Raw genomic sequence first — 18,097 nt, forward strand, 5'->3', positions numbered from 1 at the left:
GCCCCCCCCCCGCCCCCCCCCCCCCCCCCCCCGCCATGTGTCCCGATATTTTTTTCATCCCATCTGGTCACCCTAGGAAAGATCTGACTTAGAAAATGTTGGGATACGTTAGCTACACAGATGTTCATCTGGGAATGAAAAATATCAAACTCAGTAAAGACACAAATACTTATGGCTTTTGTTTACCTACTCTTCTGTTGTGTTTATTTCATTTTGACTGAAGTCACCATTTTTTCTTACCCATCAAAAATATTTCTCTGATGGAAAAGGTCAGTCTCTAAATAGATGAGCTTCTATCTATGTCGCACTTGAACTGGCATGAGTGACCAATTTAAGGACTGAAATGTTAAGTGCTAATTTACAAGGTAGGAAGTTAAATTAATAAAATTCATGAAATAAAGGGATCTTATAAAAGCTATGGGGAAGAATGGGTAACTTCTAACCATAAAAGAATAAACTAAGATAGACAGCACCCTTAATTACACAGCTAGCATTTTAATAGTACAAGAAAGGGTGGGCAGTAGATTGAAGTTGTCCGTTGGAGAAATACCAGATGGGGCTTTAAGAAAAATCACTGAATATTTGAAACTTTATATGAAGGCAAAGTTACAACAACACATGAACATACTACATCATCTATTACTTATTCATCATCGAGTTAGTATTCAGAGAACCTGGCTAAAGATGATGGCTTGCTGGCTGGGAAACCCTCCTCCTCTGAATATACTAGAAAGGGAAACCCTCCTCCTCTGAATATACTAGAAAGGGTGTCTAAATTTCTAAATACCGATCCTTTTTTTTTTTTTTTTTAAAAGCATTTCTCTTGTGTACATACTTGGGTGTGTAAGCTTTTCCATTACAATGACAGTCCATATTTTACTACCACAATTCCACAGGAGGAGGGGTTGTGTATTTCAAGTAATGTGCAATATATAGAGTCTTATGGCGAACAATAAAAAATTTGTCATTCTATTTAAATGGAGATCCTTTACTGGAGCATTAAGCAAGCAAGCCAGAGGATCTCTAGGAAGCCAGCATTTTGTCATAAGATGACTCTTAATAATTTCCTTCCCAAACCATCTAATTCTTGAACACAACCAACATGTGTACAAATATGTTCCCTTTTCCCTGCAGCCTCTCCAACAGAGCACCTCCCTAATAGCAAAAAAATGGACGATATTAATTAGAGTCAAATGCTATATATGCAGTAATTTATAAAAAGGTTCTTTATGAGCTGCACATATCCCCTTTCTCATCTTAAGAGATGCACTTATCCAGATCAATTTATTTGTCCAAATCCCCCTCCCATCTTTTTCCATCTGGGTTGTTTTATTAACAGATTTTTCATTCTAAATTGTATGTATCTTAGAAATTAAACCTTTTGTTCCAGCTTGTTCCTGGAATAATTCCTGAAATGTTGTTAAAGGCCCAGTTAGAACCATCTCATATCCAGATTTCACAATAAAGTGTTTGATTTATAAATATTGAAAATACGCGACCTTTACATTATCACATAACTATTGGTAGGATTTCAGATCAGAACCCAGGAAGCGCTGTCCCCAATTCACTAATCTCAGCTCTTACCCACAACAAATAATCATATACTTCCTAAGGATAAATTCCTGATTTTTAATGAAAGTAGCTAAGGGAAAGGGCCTCGGTGACAGGAATTTTAAAAATTGGTCCAAAGCTGCTAAGGTGGTCTGGACGAATGGGTGATTTTTTATTTTTGGTGATCTAAATTTCTTTTTAATCTCACAATTACTATGAATAGCTATATCTAGGCTCCAGTCTTGTTCAAGTTTTACCTAGTGTTTGGATGGTCTATTGTTAACCCAATTGATGACGTTTTAATTGATTTTTTTTTTATTATTATGTATTACAAATTAGGGATCGCTAGTTCACCTTACTCTGTAGGCGTACACAGAACTTATAACTCACCCTTTGTCTTCTATGTTTACATATGGTTTTAATAGTGCATCCTGCCAGGTTTTTAATGTCAGGGATAAAACAGGGATGCAGTGAAACAAAACAAAAAATACAGTGGATGCCAGTTAACAGCACTCCCAGTATTAACAACTTTTGGTTAATAGCAACACTCAATTCAATGTTAATGGGATTTGGATAGTGGCAATATGCAAACCACTTATTAACAACTGTCTTGGGAAGAAAGGCTCTACCACAGGCAGGTTTGCGGGGTTGTAGCCAAGGAAGGAAGCACATGGGGCTTCCCGATACCTCTCCCTGTGCTCTCGGGCTGTGTCCTGCCCTGGCACAGGGGTCTGGGCTCAGCACTTCCTTTCCTGGCTGCAACCTTGCAAAGCCTGCAGCCGGGGTCCCACTACCTGCACAGGAGGTAAAGGGCCTGCACCCTTGCCCAGCAAGGGAGTCCCTACTGGAGTCCCAGCGCTGTGGGCTGGGACAGGAGGGTGTGAGCAAGGCAGCAGAAGGGAGGGAGGCTGCAACCTGGATGCCAGGGCTCTTCAGGGAGAGTAGGGATGCGGTGGGCCTGCATGGTACCTCTCCCTGCATTCTCCAGGCTGTGCTCTGCCCTAGCACCATAGCCGGGGCTTGGTGTGTCCCAGCATTTACTTCCCTGGCTGCTGCCCTGCAAACCAGCATTTTGTTTATTGGCAACCCCCTGTTATTAGCAACTTTTTGCTGGGAACCAAGAGTTTGCTAATAAATGGCACCCACAGTAACACCTTTAGCCTCGGTAAAGATGAATGTCCTCACACTCTATCTAGCCAAGAAATTTTCTATTTGTTTTGCTATTTTATTCCTCATAGGAGGGTAATTTCCTTTAAAATATTTATTCCTAAAATATTGTAAAGATTCCCTTACCCATTTAAATTTATGTAACTGACAGCAGTTGGTTTTGATCCTTTCAGGAACATTAATTCCCAGAATTTCAGATTTATTGTCATTTATTTTAAGCCTGATACCTGCCCAAATTCTAAAGTCAATTGTTCTATCATTTTTAACGAGGTTTCTGGATCCTGCAAATATAACAGGACATTGTCAGCAAACAAAGCTATTTTGTGTTCTAAACTAGATGTTTATCAAGGGGCTATTTCTCACATTGATGGCAAATGGCTCCATAGCCAAAGCAAACAAACTGGCAACCCTGTGCTTCTGGATAAAAGTAAAAGGAGGGGGATTGATGAACATTAACCAAAGAAGATGCTCAAGGATGAATACATAGGGCTGATATGCCCTTATAAAACTGATTTTCAAAACCAAACTTTACTAAAAATCTGGCTGAGGTACTCCCGATTCCAGCCTGTCAAAGTCATTCTCAGTGTTGAGTGAAAGCAGCATACAGGAAGAATGATGATAATTAACATTATGGATCAAATTCAGAGTTTGATATATCAGATAGGTGCCTGCCAGCAATGAATTTAGATTGGTCTGGGTGAATGTCATTTTGCCCAAATGTAATTTGTTTGCTAGCACCTTGATATAAATGTTAGCATCCACATTAAATAGGTCTGTATGATGCACGATTGGAAAGATCTTTTCCTTCTTTAGGAATGACCACAATTTCTGCCTCTTTCCATGAATCTGGAATCTCATTTCCCTGCAATATGCCATTAAATAACCCAGTTAAAATAGGGCCAACACTTGCTTTAGAGCTTTGTAACGCTTCCCAGAAAACCCCTTGGGACTTGGAGCTTTATTGGATTTTAAGTTCTTAAATACATCTTCAACTTCCTGTGCAGAATCTGCCTGTCAAGAGCTGCCACATTAGGCTCAGAGCTGAGGTAGTTTCACATTTCTCAAAATATCTATTTAGGAGTTCAGAATTTGGCTGTTCTGAAGTGTACAAAGTATGGAAAAAGTTAAACATTTCAGAGATCTGTGTGATGTCAGTTACTAAATCTCCCGTTTTATTTCTAATCAGAAGGATAGCCGATTTATCCGGTTTCTTTTTAAACTTTCTGGCTAAAAGCCTATCAGCTTTATTGCCCATTGCCAATATTTTTGTTTAATACATCTAACTGTTTGCTGAGCCTTACCTGTTTGTAACAGGTTAATTTTTCCTCATCTCAAATTGTTTTCTTGTATACTCTTTTAGATCCTGTAGATTTATGTCTACCTTCCAAATCTGACAGTTCTTTAACTGAACTCTTCTACCAGACTCTCATATTTTTGAGGTATGATGCTTTAGTTATGAGAGTCCCCCTCATTACTGTCTTTCTAGCATCCCAGTGAGCACTTACGGATTCCATCCTTATCGTTTTCTTCTATATATTTCTGGACATTTTCTTCCAGGTCTTGAATTTTAAGGGGGTCATATAACAAAGCTCTATTCAACCACCAGGCCCTTTGTTTTTCCACTGAGTCCCAGTCTTTATCTAATATATGCAGGGGAATGATCAGACCAAGTTATACCTCCCAGACTACCTTTTTTAACCAAATTAGCCAATAAACAGAAATCAGATCAATCTGGCGTAAGACCAATGAGTAGCAAAACAATATGAATCTCGATGTTAGAGACTAGAAGTCTCCCACTAGACATCCACCAGATCTTCATTTTCTAATTTGGGCAAATAGTATATGGGCTAAGACATTACACTAAATAATTAATTTTATATCCATGTGGTTATAATGATAAAGGGACAGAGTTAAATGTAAACTGGGCTGTACAGAACCCAGGATATGTCTACATTGCCCCACAGTTTGGGCTATGGGGGTGCAAATAGCTGTGTGTACCAAAGTGTTGCAGTTAAATCCCTTATGGGGATACTGCAGGCATGAAGTGTAAGTCTCTAGTTCACACTAATGTAGTCCTGTTTGAAGAAGACTACATTAGTGTGAACTGGGGACCCTGAAGTGCGTGCCTGCAGTGTTCTCACGGGGGAGTTTCAGTTCAGCACTTTGGTGCACACTGCTACTCACACCCCATAGTCTGGGCTACACAGCAGCATAGATATGCCCTAAAATACCCTGGGTGCTATACAGCCCAGTTTTCATTTAACTCTATCCCAACACCATTAATGGATATTACATTCAGATGGTTTTATTTGCCATGATATCTTACCCCATATACTAATCTTGTTCCTCTAGATTTGGACTGTTTCTTCTGCTGTCATGTCTTTCCTTTTGTCTTGGTGACATCTTTTTGAGCTGTTCTGACTCTCTTTGACCTCACTGATTCTCAGTGATTTCTTGGTTACATGCAGGACCAAAGAAAACACCAGATATTGTGAAACTTGAGAGAAAAATCGCAAGAGCTGGCAATGCTGGTGATGGCATTCAGAAGGTACATTGCACACTGCTGTTTACTTTTCCTAATACAAGAACAAGGGGACATTCAATTAGATAGAAAGGCAGCAAATTTAAAGCTAATAAAAGGAAACATGCAATTAGCCTGTGAAACTCACTGCCACAAGAGATCACTGAAGCCAAGAGCTGAGCAGTCATATTTGCTAGGATTAAACAGCTACAAGGAAAGATATAAACCCTCCAGCTTCAGGGCAAGAAACTTTCCCTACAGGCAGATTATCTCTTATATCCCCACTTGCCCCTTCCTCTGAGATATTGGTTATTGGCCAGGGTTACTGAACCAGATGGACTTCTAGTCTGATCTGATATGGCAATTGCTATGTTTCTAACCTGCAAGTCCCTTCTTCTGTTTAAGTACAAATTCACAGCCCATCCGACCTCCAGGCTATCGAGATACCTCATCCTCACTCTAGGGAGAATAGCACATGGAAGAACAACAATTTCCTAGTTTTGATGTATTTCAGGAGGACATGTGCGAACAAATCAACACAAAATTTCTATAACAAAGTTATCCTTACAAATAACTAAGAAAGGAGGTCTGTAAGGCAGGGCTGCTACCTCAAGCACACCAGGATCAGTCACAACAGCTGCTAAAAAAAGGCCCTCAAAGGTTAGGAATTTTTCTTGGAGGGGGAGTACGGTGAGGGGCAGGAGACATTGTACAAGAGGATGGTTATTACACAGAACTTTCAACATTATGGTAGGTACAATCTGTTCAGGTATAATCTGACTAGAGGGGTGCTGTCATATGGTGGACCCCTGAATGATCACCATTAGGGTTGCCAACTTTCGGATTGCAGAAAACCAAATACCCTTTCCCTGCCTCTTCCCCAAGTCCAGTCCCCTACTCACTCCATTCCCCATGTCTACATCACTCGCTTTCCCCCACCCTTGTTCATTTTCACCAGACTGGGGCAGGCGGTAGGAGCGTGGGCCCTGGGGTGGGGCCAGGGATGAGGAGTTTGGGGTGCAGGAGGGGCTCCAGGCTGGAGCAGAAGGGTTCAGAGTGTGGGCTCTGGGAGGGAGTTTGGGTGCGGGACAGGACTCAGGGCTGGGGCAGGAGGTTAGGGTACAGGAGGGGGTTCGGGATGCGGGCTCCGGTTGGTGCTTAACTCAGGCAGCTCCTGGAAGCAGTTGGCATGTCCTTCTGGCTCCTAGGCGGAGGGGTAGTCAGTGGGCTGTGTGCACTGCCTCCGCCCACAGGCTCTGTTCCCGCGGCTTTCATTGGCCATGGTTCCCAGCCAATGGGAGCTGTGGAGCCAGTGCTCAGGGCAGTTCCTGCACCACGGGGAGAGGCAGCGTGTGGAGCCCCCCTGGCCACCCCTACACCTAGGAGCCAAAGGAAACGGCCGGCCGCTTCCAGGAGCCATGTGGAGCCGGCCGCTGCAGCCAACCGGATTTTTAGTGGCTTGGTCAGCTGTGCTGACCGGAGCCACCACGGTCTTTTTCCAACCAGGTGTTCTGGTCGAAAACTGGATGCCTAACAACCCTAATCACCATAATCACTGCAAAAACAGAGTCTTGATGGTGCTATCCTCTGGAAAAGTCTAGAATTACATTTATAATATTTCAGAGACCTTAAATCGGATTCTGTATCAGTCCCTTAACCCATAGCCAGCCTACTGGGGAATTCCCCTGGTGGGACATAGTTGACTCGGGGGTTGTACCACTCCCCCTCACAGCCTCCACCATAGAGAAAATAGAGGAAGCCTGGAGGATTAGATGGGTGTGTGGCCCACTAGCTATATTAAGTTGCCAGAACAGCCCCCTTAAAAGATGTTGCAGCCAAGCATAAATTAGAGTAGCCTCAGGAGAGTTCTAATTTACACTGGAAGCAAGGCAGGCCTCCAGATGGTCCCACAATTTTGATGCAGCAAAGATGGCTGAAAGCTATCTATGTTCCACCCCCAACTGCATCCTTGTATTGAGTGGCACTTTGAAAGAACAGCAATTCTAGCAGCAACAGGAAACAGAGGAGCATTGGGATCTTAATAAAGTCTCAATGATGTTTCATGTTGGAGAGTTAATCTCTAAGAACATAGGAATGGCCATACTGGGTCAGACCAATGATCCATCTAGCCCAGTATCCTGTCTTCAGATGCTTCTGAGAACAAATAGAACATGGCAATTTTTGAGTGATCCATCCCGTCATCCTGTCCCAGCTTCTGACAATCAGAGGCTTAGGGGCACCCAGAGCATGGAGGTGCATCCCTGACCATCTTGGCTAATAGCTATTGATGGACCTATCCTCCGTGAACTCCTCCAATTCTTTTTTTAAGCCTATTTATGCCTTTGGCCTTCACAACAACCCCTGGCAACAAGTTCCACAGGTTGACTGTGCATTGTGTGAAAAAGTACTTCCTTTTGTTTGTTTTAAGCCTGTCGCCTATTAATTTCTTTAGGTGACCCTGGTTCTTGTGTTATGTGAAGGGGTAAGAACACTTCCCTATTCACTTTCCCCACCTCATTCATGATTTTATAAACCTCTATCACATCTCCCCTCATCTCTTTTCTAATCTGAACAGCCACAGTCTTTTTAAATCTCTCCTCATATGGAAGCTGTTCCAAACCCCTAATAATTTTTGTTGCATTCTCTGTACTTTTTCCAATTCTAATACATCTTTTTTGAGATGGGGTGACCAGAACTGCATGCAATATTCAAGGTGGAGGCATACCATGAATCTAAATAGTGGCATGATGAGGTTTTCTGTCTTGTTATCTATCCATTCCTACTGGTTCCTAACATGACTGCTGTTGCACATTAAGTGGATGCTTCAGAGTCATCATGGATAGTTCTCCAAGATCTTTCCTGAATGGTAACAGCTAATTTAGATCCTATTGATTTGCATGTATAGTTGGGATTATGTGTTCCAATGTGCATTATTTTGCATTTACCAACATTGAATTTCATCTGCCATTTTGTTGCTCAGACTGCCAGGATCTGGGGGAAGGTCTGACACTATGAAAGAAGGTTGGGGAACCTGAGCTAGAAATAACCTTCTTTTTATGGAAGCAGTAACTACAGATGAGCAACTAAGCAATAGTGATTACAATATAATTAAGTTCAGTATCCATAGAGGAATCATGCCAAAAACTGAAACCAAACTGTAGAGAAGAGGATTTTTTTTTTTAAAAAGTGAAGAAAATGATTAAAAAGCCTGAAAAAGAAAGGAATTTAAAAACATTACACTCAGCATGGTGGCTACTTAAGCCCACCATGCTTGAGTCACAAGGGGCACGCACATCACTAAACAAAAAGGGAAGTAGGAAAGCAAGAAAAAACAAAAACAAAACAAAACTCCAGTATCATTAAATGGCAAAATTCGAGAGGTCATTGAAGGCAAAGAGGTATTCTTCCAAATTGGAAATCCAGCCCAAGTGACGCCAGTTGAAAGGAACATAAAACATGGCAGGTAAAATGTAAGATGGATATTAGGACAGCTAAAAAGGAATTTGAAGAGCAAATAAATCAAAGAAATACAAATAACAAGCCTTAACTGTAGAGTACTATAGAGAGCTACAATATAGTTAAACTCTTAGCACTCAATAGTTAACTATAGCAGAAGCAGCAAGCCTGTGAGAGAACAGACAGGTCTGCTGGGCTACCAGGCAGAAAAAGGAGCAATTAAGGAGGAAAGACATTGCAGAGATGCTCAATGATTTCTTTGCATCAGCCTATTTATCCTCACAATACAAGAGGCAACGAATTTAAAATTCACAGAATGAAATACCTTTTTATATCTAACCCACACCACATAATTAACCTGGGGAACTCACTGCTACAAAATATCATGAAACCCAAGAGTTTAGCAAGATTAAAAGAGGATTAGCCATTTAGATAGGCAAAGAGAACATTCATAGTTACATTAGATAGGACATAAAAACACTCATGCCCCAGAGCATAAACCAACCATTAAATAATGGTGATTAGGAAGCATCTTCCTACCAATGGTCCAATTTTTCCATAGTTCTACTACAAGATTTTTTGATCTTCTAAAGCATCTGGTACTGGCCACTGTCGCAGACAAGATAGTGGACTAGAGGCACTTTGGGTCTGACCCAGTGTGGCAATTCCTATGCTAGTGATTTACAAACTCAGGACATATCTTGGCAATGAGAAGACCATGAGAAAATTATCTGCCCTTTTGACTCAACTCCTTCAACTACCTGTTAAGAAAAGCAGTGGGGCAAATATGTGCAAAAAGACGCTAGCACAATGAATTCTGAAGGTACCTGCCAGAGAACTAATGTATTTCAAATAATGTTTTCGAGATGGACACTCCCCACATTAGCAGAACAATACCTGGTGGAGAGCCTTCACTTATTTACCAGGAACTGGAACATGGCAGGGAGGAGAACTCTTTCTTCAAAAGATCAAGTTTTTCCATGGAGCATCTGTGAGATGCTTAGTGAAAGGTGAACTGAGAGCTAGATCGGAGGCCTGGGCTACACTAGCGGGGTTGTTTGAACTAAGATACGCAACTTCAGCTATGCTATTTGTGTAGCTGAAGTCAAAGTATCTTAGCTCGACTTACCTGGCCGTCCTCATGGCGGAGAGTCGACCGCCGCGGCTCCCCCATTGACTCCTCCTGCCGAGGTGGAGTACAGGCGTCGATTTGGTGATCAATTTGTCTTGTCTAGACAAGACACGATAAAATCGATCCCCGATACATCGAACACTACCCGCTGATCCGGTGGGTAGTATAGACGTACCCTTAGAGCAATGAGGCATTCCCTTCCTTCCCCCATGAAGAGTTAGCAGACTTTCTTATGTAAGACTCCTGGAGCTCTTTCTTTCCTTATGGGGTCAAGTAAGCTATAACTGTTAAATTGTGTAATTGACTAGCATTGGTTTGTCTAAGTGAATCTGCTGGAATGTAAACTGGCAAAAAGTTCCCCTTCAAACAATTTGAGTTGTGGAGTCAACACATGAGAAAAAAATTCTGCCCAGAGAGGGATGCTTATCCTTTGTCTAAACTCTGTTCCTGATTGACACAGGGAAGAAACAGCTGCTGGTCTGCTCCCTAACTGTGCTGCTAGTAGGGTTGCCAACCCTCCAGGATTGGCCTGGAGTCTCCAGGAATTAAAGATTCATTAAAAGATTACGTCATGTGATTAAATCTCCAGGAATACGTCCAACCAAAATTGGCAACCCTAGCTGCTAGGCAACTAATGAGCCCAGCTGCACTGCCTTAGCACTGTCAGAGTGGCCACAGCCCAGCTGGCTGCTGGTTTAGCAGTCCTGTTCATAAGCCTGGCCCCCACAGCAGTTCAGTGGCTGTTCAAGGCATACCACGCTTGCAGCTGTGCTTGCCTTTGTTCCTATCTCTGCTCCCCTCTGGCTTCAGACTTCTGGTTTTGACTGTTTATCCACAGAACAGGCACCTACGGCGTTCCAGGGGGCAGTGGGGTGGTGTGCAAACCTGCCCACATCTAAAAGGCACTTCCCCCAGTCTAAAGGGAGGAACCACTGAACCCAGGGCTCAAGCAACTACAGGGGACAACAAATGAAAACACAGGGATGGGAATGAGGGTCAAAAGCAAGGAGTCAGAGGGGAACACCAAACTGAGAACCCCAGATAGTGCCCACTCTGTTGGAGGGGCACCTATTGAGTTCCTGGGGTGGGTGGGCACAAGCCCGTTACATCTAAAGTCCCCTCCCCCAGCCTAAGGGGTCCATAGAACAGGTAGCTGAAATGCAAGATTTCTCAGCCTGCCCCAACAAATGTGTCACTGCCCTGACCTGCAGAGCTCACTTCTGAAGGCAAGAGCATAGCTTATTTTTTCATGTTCATCCAATCTTTAGCCTTCACAAACTTGGCCATCAAATATGTCATTGCAAAACTGCAGGGGTAGTTTTTGAAACACATACATCTCCCTCACTGCAAACTCCATAACCTTAGCAGAATATCTGGCACAAAAGAAACCAGTGAAGCATTGTAGGTCAATCCCTTGACACAGGGTAGAGTCCTTACCTTGGATAAACATTGCCAAAGACATGTCCTAATAGCTGAACTCGTGCCAAATAGCCAAGCAACGGGTACACAGTTATCATCTGGAACAGCAGGAACAATCTTGCAACAAATGACATGATGTCATTGCTGGGAAAATTGTCTAAAAAATTCTAAAATAAGAAAGGCTAATTAGGCAGGATTGACAACAGTTGTATTAGATTCCTAAAACATGTTGCGAGGGGAAAAAAAAAAAAAAAAAAAAAAAAAAGGAAGCCTGTATAGTGCTTCTCAAATCAAAGATATAAAATTGAACTCTCTCTCTTGTGCAGCTTGTATACAACTAAATATAACCTAAGGTTTGTAATATGAAAGGCCAGTGATTTAATTTGTGTATTGCCCTAACTAGATAACATTTATTTTTCCAACAGCACACATCCCTGACTTCATATGCAAAGGATTTCAAATGCACCTATTATCCACATATTTACATGAATTAATTGTAACTACTGATATCACTTAAGAATATTTTATTGGCTCTAGGTCCCTTTACCTTAGGAATCACGATATTCCAGCAGGCATCTAATTGCCCAATAAAGTGCATAAACAGCTCTTGGTGCAAGTGAAAGTATCCTTCCTCCCTGGGAAAATTCATAAAACCTTATTTGTTTTCAGAAACTGCAGCTCCATGACAAAGCCACCTTTGTGGGGACCTATTTGTAATAATTCAAGCTGGATCCTATACAGATAATACAGAATGGATGGATTTGACAAGTTGAAACATCTGTTAAATGTACAAACTGTTCCATAACTGTATTGTAGAATTACTAACAATAAAAGAAGTGTTTGACAGCCATTATTTAATCATAGATTTTCAGCCCATGAAATTCTTTCAAATGGCTCACAGAAGAGCTTCATGGTTAAACATTATCTTCAGTCCTGATATGGCTATAGCCTGTCAGTAGCCTCCCTCCATGTGGTGCTCCACTGCTAAATTCTCAACAGGACATGCACAGCATCTTACATGAAATGATTCATGAAAAGACCACCACTTTTTGAAGCAGCCTGAGGCAAGGGGATCAGGGTGGCCCAATGGATGGATGAGGGAGTGGAAGGTATGACAGCTTTCCTGCCAGTGTATTGCACTAGGGCCCAGAGGCCCCAATCAGGAACCCTCACAGTACTAGGCACTGTACATACATAAAACAGAAAGATGGTTCCTGCCCCCAGATATTTTACCGTCTAAACCACCAATCCTGACAGATTAAGGCAGGTATTTCATTTTAGCAGCTGTCAGTAGCCCCAATGACTTCAGTGGGATTAGTCACTGCACATAAACTTAAATTCATACATAAGTCTTTGCAGGATCAGAGCCTAAGGAAGCCTGAACTGTTCAGCTCATAGTCAATATGCCCTCAGACAAATTAGCCAGTGTAGTGCCCCCCCCCCAATTAATAAAACCCAGCCAGCTCACAAGTTTGATTTCATTTCTTTTTGAGCACACTTTGGTTCTCCCAGTCACAACGGTTAGATATCTGTTTTACCATGTTTCTCCTTACATGGCTATGGAAGTAGTGGCAGGCAGATTAGTGAGTCAATGCTATCATCAGTATTTGTTTGTCAAAGTGCCCACAACATGCTAGTCACTTTCCACACATTGGGGCAGGGACTGTCTGTTCTTCAAAGAGCCAGTCACACAGAGATAGACAGAAGTTAGTGGATGAGGAACAAAGTATGGATTTTTGTTTGTTTGTTTTTAAAACACACACAATAATTAGAAGGGCAGGGATGGAAACAGTGCAATCAAGTGTCTTTCTCTACCTGTTCAATGCACTCTTTGGACAACGGTGGAGAGGGAAATGCAGCAAAAATTAACAGTCCAACATAGAGATATGTTAATCCCACCAGGAGATAAGCAATGGAAAGGTCTCTCACCTGAAACAACAAAATTCTCTTTTTATTCTGGCATTAACATACACAGCAAAGTACAAATTTGATGCATTAATTTACTGGTTAACAATATATTAAATATACCAAACTAGGTTAGTTTCTTTGTAAAGCAAGTTATTTGATAAAATGTGGAACATTAATGCAACTACATGAAAATAATTCATTGCAAGATTCTGAACAAGACACCGATAATCTTAGCTTAGACAATGACAAAGTTAGCTTTGGAGTTTGATCCTATTGAAGTCAATGGAAAGAGTCCCATTGACATCATTGGGATTTGGGCCCCCATGCACAGATTTTGAAGTATGCTCCCCTCTTCTGCAAAAATATGAAGTCTAGTACATTCAATATAAGCCAAATCTTGCGGTCCTTAGCCTGAGTGAAGGCAAATTTGGCTCTTTAAGCAGGAAGAAGGTACACAAAAGCAGGTATTATAGATATATTTAGATCCAGACAACAACAAAAGGATCCCAGGAATAGCTTCCTCGACAGATGTAGGGTGTTACTGCTAACCGCCACAATCATACAAAGAATACAAAGACTAAATAGAGCCTCTTCAGCCGCCTCATAGACACCCACTCACTAACAAGCCTCAGGAGACATTCAGCACAACTAGCAGTGATAGCCAAAGAGTCCATTGATACCATATGTCAAGTCTGTTGTCAGGACTAAAAGCTGGCAGCTAACACACATCAGCAGGCCAGATTCAAGCTATAATGAAAATGATCTTTTTTAACAAAGTGCTTTGAAACCCAAGAATATGGTCTACTGAGAAATCTTCAAAATGCACACATTTATCACGTTCGTTCCTATGGATGTAACCAAAGAGTATAATCTAACATCTTATACTGTAATATGAAAAAAAACGCACATGCTGTAAGAACACAACATGGAAAGACTGCTGGTCTGCTGGTTTTGAGTGTGTGTACTTATTTTTAAAGGCCAGATACAGCAATCCAGAATAACCATATATTTGCCATTTTAATCACTCCATGCCTCCCAGAGGCATTGTATGCTTTTAGAACCATATTTTTATATTAAATCTTTTCACTATAATTATTTGCCTTCACTATAGCATTCTGTATAAGCATTGTACTTTAAATTATGGCCAAGATTTTCAAAAGTGGGTGTCTAAAGTTACTCCTAAATCCATATGTAGGTAGCTAATTATAAGCGATGAAATTTCCAAGTGTGCTGAGGACCCAATAGCTTCCAATGAAGTTAACGAGAATTGCTGGGTACACAGCCCCTGTGAAAATCACTAATTTAGGTACCTAAATACAGATTTAGGAATCTAACTTTATGCAACAACTTTTGAAAACCTTGACCTAAATGTATATACATTTAATACATGTAAAATTTGTGTGGACTACACTTGTGAAATTAAATTTCACATATCAAAGGATATTAATTAGTGGAAAAGCAATCACATCCACTTTTGAAATAAATTTTCCAAGCTGCAGAACTCACTGACACATTAAAATAGCCTAATACAGTAGTTGCTATTTAAAAGGTTAATTTCCTACATCAATCACTCTTTTGGAACTGCATTATGACACCATTTGTTTTTGGTTATTAAGTAGCTAGATTCTGTATTATTTGTCTGCATACTTTCTCCAGGACATTCACTACCACTTACCTAACGATTTGTTCAGATGATGCTAGTAATCAGCTTCTTAAAGGATTACAGGTAACACTTTTGACACATGGACCTCATTTTACTAGGACTTATAGCGACATGATCAGGATTAGTAGGCCTGCAAATTTGTCCTACTTTTCCCCGCTTATATCTGTTCACAAAGTCCATGTATGTATGCATTTTTCTTCTAGTCAAATACTATGTCTTTTTCTTTAATAAAAATCCACACACTACCAACTGAGTACCCAAGAAGAATCAAGCCAGTGTGCATGACACCAGTGGAACCCTATCTTTTTAGTAACATATCTGGAAGATCCTCTCTAGTTTTCAGTTGTTTTTCCCCGTCCCCCATAGCAGGGGTCAGCAACCTTTCAGAAGTGGTGTGCCGAGTCTTCATTTATTCACTATAATGTAAGGTTTTGCGTGCCAGTCATACATTCTAACGTTTTTAGAAGGTCTCTTTCTAGAAGTCTATAATATATATAACTGAACTGTTGTTGTATGTAAAGTAAATAAGGTTTTTAAAATGTTTAAGAAGCTTCATTTAAAATTAAATTAAAATGCAGAGCTCCCTGGACCGGTGGCCAGGACCCAGGCAGTCGGAGTGCCGCTGAAAATCTGAAGGTGGCACGCGTGCCACAGGTTGCCTACCCCTGCCCTATAGGAGGCATCAGCAGAGCACCTACTTCTGCTGACTAAGTTTCTGTAACCAGTACATAATGATATAATTTCTAGGCTTGCAGCTGTGTTAGATTCCCAATGTAGCAACTACAAACTCAGCCAACAAATTCAAAATAAGAACTGTAACCTTCAGCGATTGTTTGCATCACATTTAGCAAAATATCTCTAGGGGTTAAATTTTCAAACACAAGCATGTAAGTTGACTCTACATAATGTGTGCACACAGAACAATCATGCAATATAGAATGGGTACTCTAAGCAAAAATACCAACACCCATAACAATGCCTAGATACTGTCACTGGTGCTCTATAAATAGATTACGTAGACTAGATAGATATACAATGACAATTGTATGCTTTGTTCATGTATATTTTGAGTGTGTAACTTATGCCCTACTGTTGGAAAATGTCAGTGTACATGCATTGCTAGACTGCTACCTAGTCAGGAAGCAAACAAGGAGGCTGTAGGACAGACAAATTGGTCAGGCAGTATGCTTTGAGTGGATGGTATAAATGTTACATGGTGGTGGTGGTCTGAAGAAGAGCTCTGTGTAAGCTCAAAAACTTGTCTCTTGCCAACAGAAGTTGGTTCAGTAAGAGATATTGCCTCACCCACCTTGTGTCTCTAACATGGTGATGGTGGGGTCTCGGAAATGAGCTGAAGGATTTAGCAGGACAATGGAAGATGTGCATCCCCCACAATAGCAGTTAGGCTTAGCCAGAATGTACCAGATACCTGGAGAAGGTGGGTACAACCATTCAAGATACTTATGGACTACAGCAGAGGAAGACTCCGATTAAAAAAAAAAAAAAAAAAGCTGCAATGTTTAATGCTACATAACCATACAAGGGACCTAGACTCAGGAGTTTTACTATAAATTCGACCTGAAAAATGGAGAAGTGGACAACAACAAAAAAGGTATTTTCATTAAAGTGTGGTTCTAGTCTGAAAAGCGACAGTGTAAAAAAAAAGTGGCATTATGGAATTCCATATTTTATATGTCCCAATGATCTCCAGAGCAATTTTGCACCACTTGCCAGTAAAAAGATGTTTTTTGTAATATCCAGCCCTGACAATTCAATCTGAAACCTGAAAGACAAGTTGGGTTATTTTGGCTCATAGATAGCAAAGGTTTTACTATTAGTTTAACAATTCTGTTGGTGCATCAGCCAAATAAGTTTATTTCTAAGGAGATAGATTATTCAGAGTCATCTCTAGCTAAAATACATACAATGAATAAAATGTTTCTGATGGAAACATTTTATATAGTCACTTTTCAAAGTGAAGCTACACTTTAAAATGGCTAGAGACTACTGCACTCCTAAACAAAACTCACCTGTAATGTAAGAGTTGCCACTTGGTGCTATGGAATATGGAAATATGTCTTCACAACATCTTCTAAGGCAGTGGTCCCCAAACTTTTTATCTCACGCCTCCCCATACCCCTGTCCTTGCCCCCTTCCCCCAGAGCTGTGGGTGGGGCCAACAGCTGGGACTGGATCCAGGGGCAGAATTCCCTCCCTGCCCTCTCTGGGGGCTGGTCTGGGCCCTAGCTGCGCCCCCCTGAATGTTACTCCATGTCCCCTAAGGGGGCACACACCACAGATTGAATACCTCTGTTCTAAGGTCTAGGTAACACACATTCTATGCACCTCTCTCAGGCGTCCTTTGAGGGCAAGACAACTGTTGGGAGAAGGTGTAGCTGACAGGCTGTGTGCTGGAAGGGGTATTTCTTGAAACAGTAGGACCGCCAGATAGCCTTTAAATAAGGGTGGAGTCTTAAAGCTGGAACCTCCTTCCTGATACTACATGGTAGAAGAAAGGGTTGACAATTGGAATTTTCTCAAAATTACTTGAGCGGACAACCAGAAGACGTTTCTTGAGTGATCAGAGAAGCTGTAGGAGATTAGGGATAACATTTTCAGAAGCTCATAAAGTGATTTAGGAGTCTCAGTCCCATTTTCAAAAGTGACTTTGGCATCAAAAGTTAGTCACTTAGCCTCAGTCCCACTAAGTTACATTTGAAAATGAAACTTAGGTGATGTTTAACATTTTATTCTAGATCTTCTATAGAAACGCAAGTACCTGTGCTCACTCTAGTTTAAAAATATGTATATAGTTCCTTTCCTGAGTTCTCCCTCTTATTTATATTTCTTCTGTAATCAGTAAATGTTAGATTTAACAGACTCTTGTGACTACTGTCTGTAGTTATGAGGGAAAATGTCCTGAAGGGGAACGACTCTAACATGACTATTAAAGCTAGACTCAGTAATGGTTAGACAGCTGTTGTGTTGGGACCACTGCTTATGCCAGCCAATATCATATACCTTATTGTTCCCATTATGCTCCCTCCAGCTGTATATTGTACCACCTGTTGTCTCTTATCTATATAGGGTGACCAGACGTCCCGATTTTATCGGGACCGTCCCGATATTTCCTTGTTTGTCCCGCGTCCCGACCAACATGCGGTCGGGACAACCGGACAAACAAGGAAATGCCCCGGAGCCTAGAGCCCGGAAGTACTCGCACCCCCCCCCCCCCCCCCCCCCCCCCCCCCCCCCCCCCTGGCCCCCCCCCCCCACCCCC

The 18,097-nt window shown here is 41.5% G+C and overlaps 1 protein-coding gene across 8 annotated transcripts in view; it reads right to left on the reverse strand.

The window, feature by feature from the left end:
* The window catches only part of SLC38A9 (solute carrier family 38 member 9), an 80,928-nt gene that overhangs the window by 7,212 nt on the left and 55,619 nt on the right, over positions 1-18,097 (reverse strand). For 6 of the 8 annotated variants that reach the window (XM_034774187.1, XM_034774189.1, XM_034774193.1 and 3 more), the window contains 2 exons: positions 13,062-13,175; positions 11,265-11,413 (listed from right to left, as the gene is read on the reverse strand). In XM_034774187.1, coding sequence (XP_034630078.1) covers positions 11,265-11,413; positions 13,062-13,175 — 263 coding nt within the window. The remainder of the gene's footprint in view (positions 1-11,264; positions 11,414-13,061; positions 13,176-18,097) is intronic. The other 2 variants (XM_034774190.1, XM_034774192.1) reach the window with 1 other exon arrangement.

Source organism: Trachemys scripta, chromosome 6, assembly GCF_013100865.1.
Source record: "Trachemys scripta elegans isolate TJP31775 chromosome 6, CAS_Tse_1.0, whole genome shotgun sequence".
In the NCBI taxonomy this organism is placed as follows: Eukaryota; Metazoa; Chordata; order Testudines; family Emydidae; genus Trachemys; species Trachemys scripta.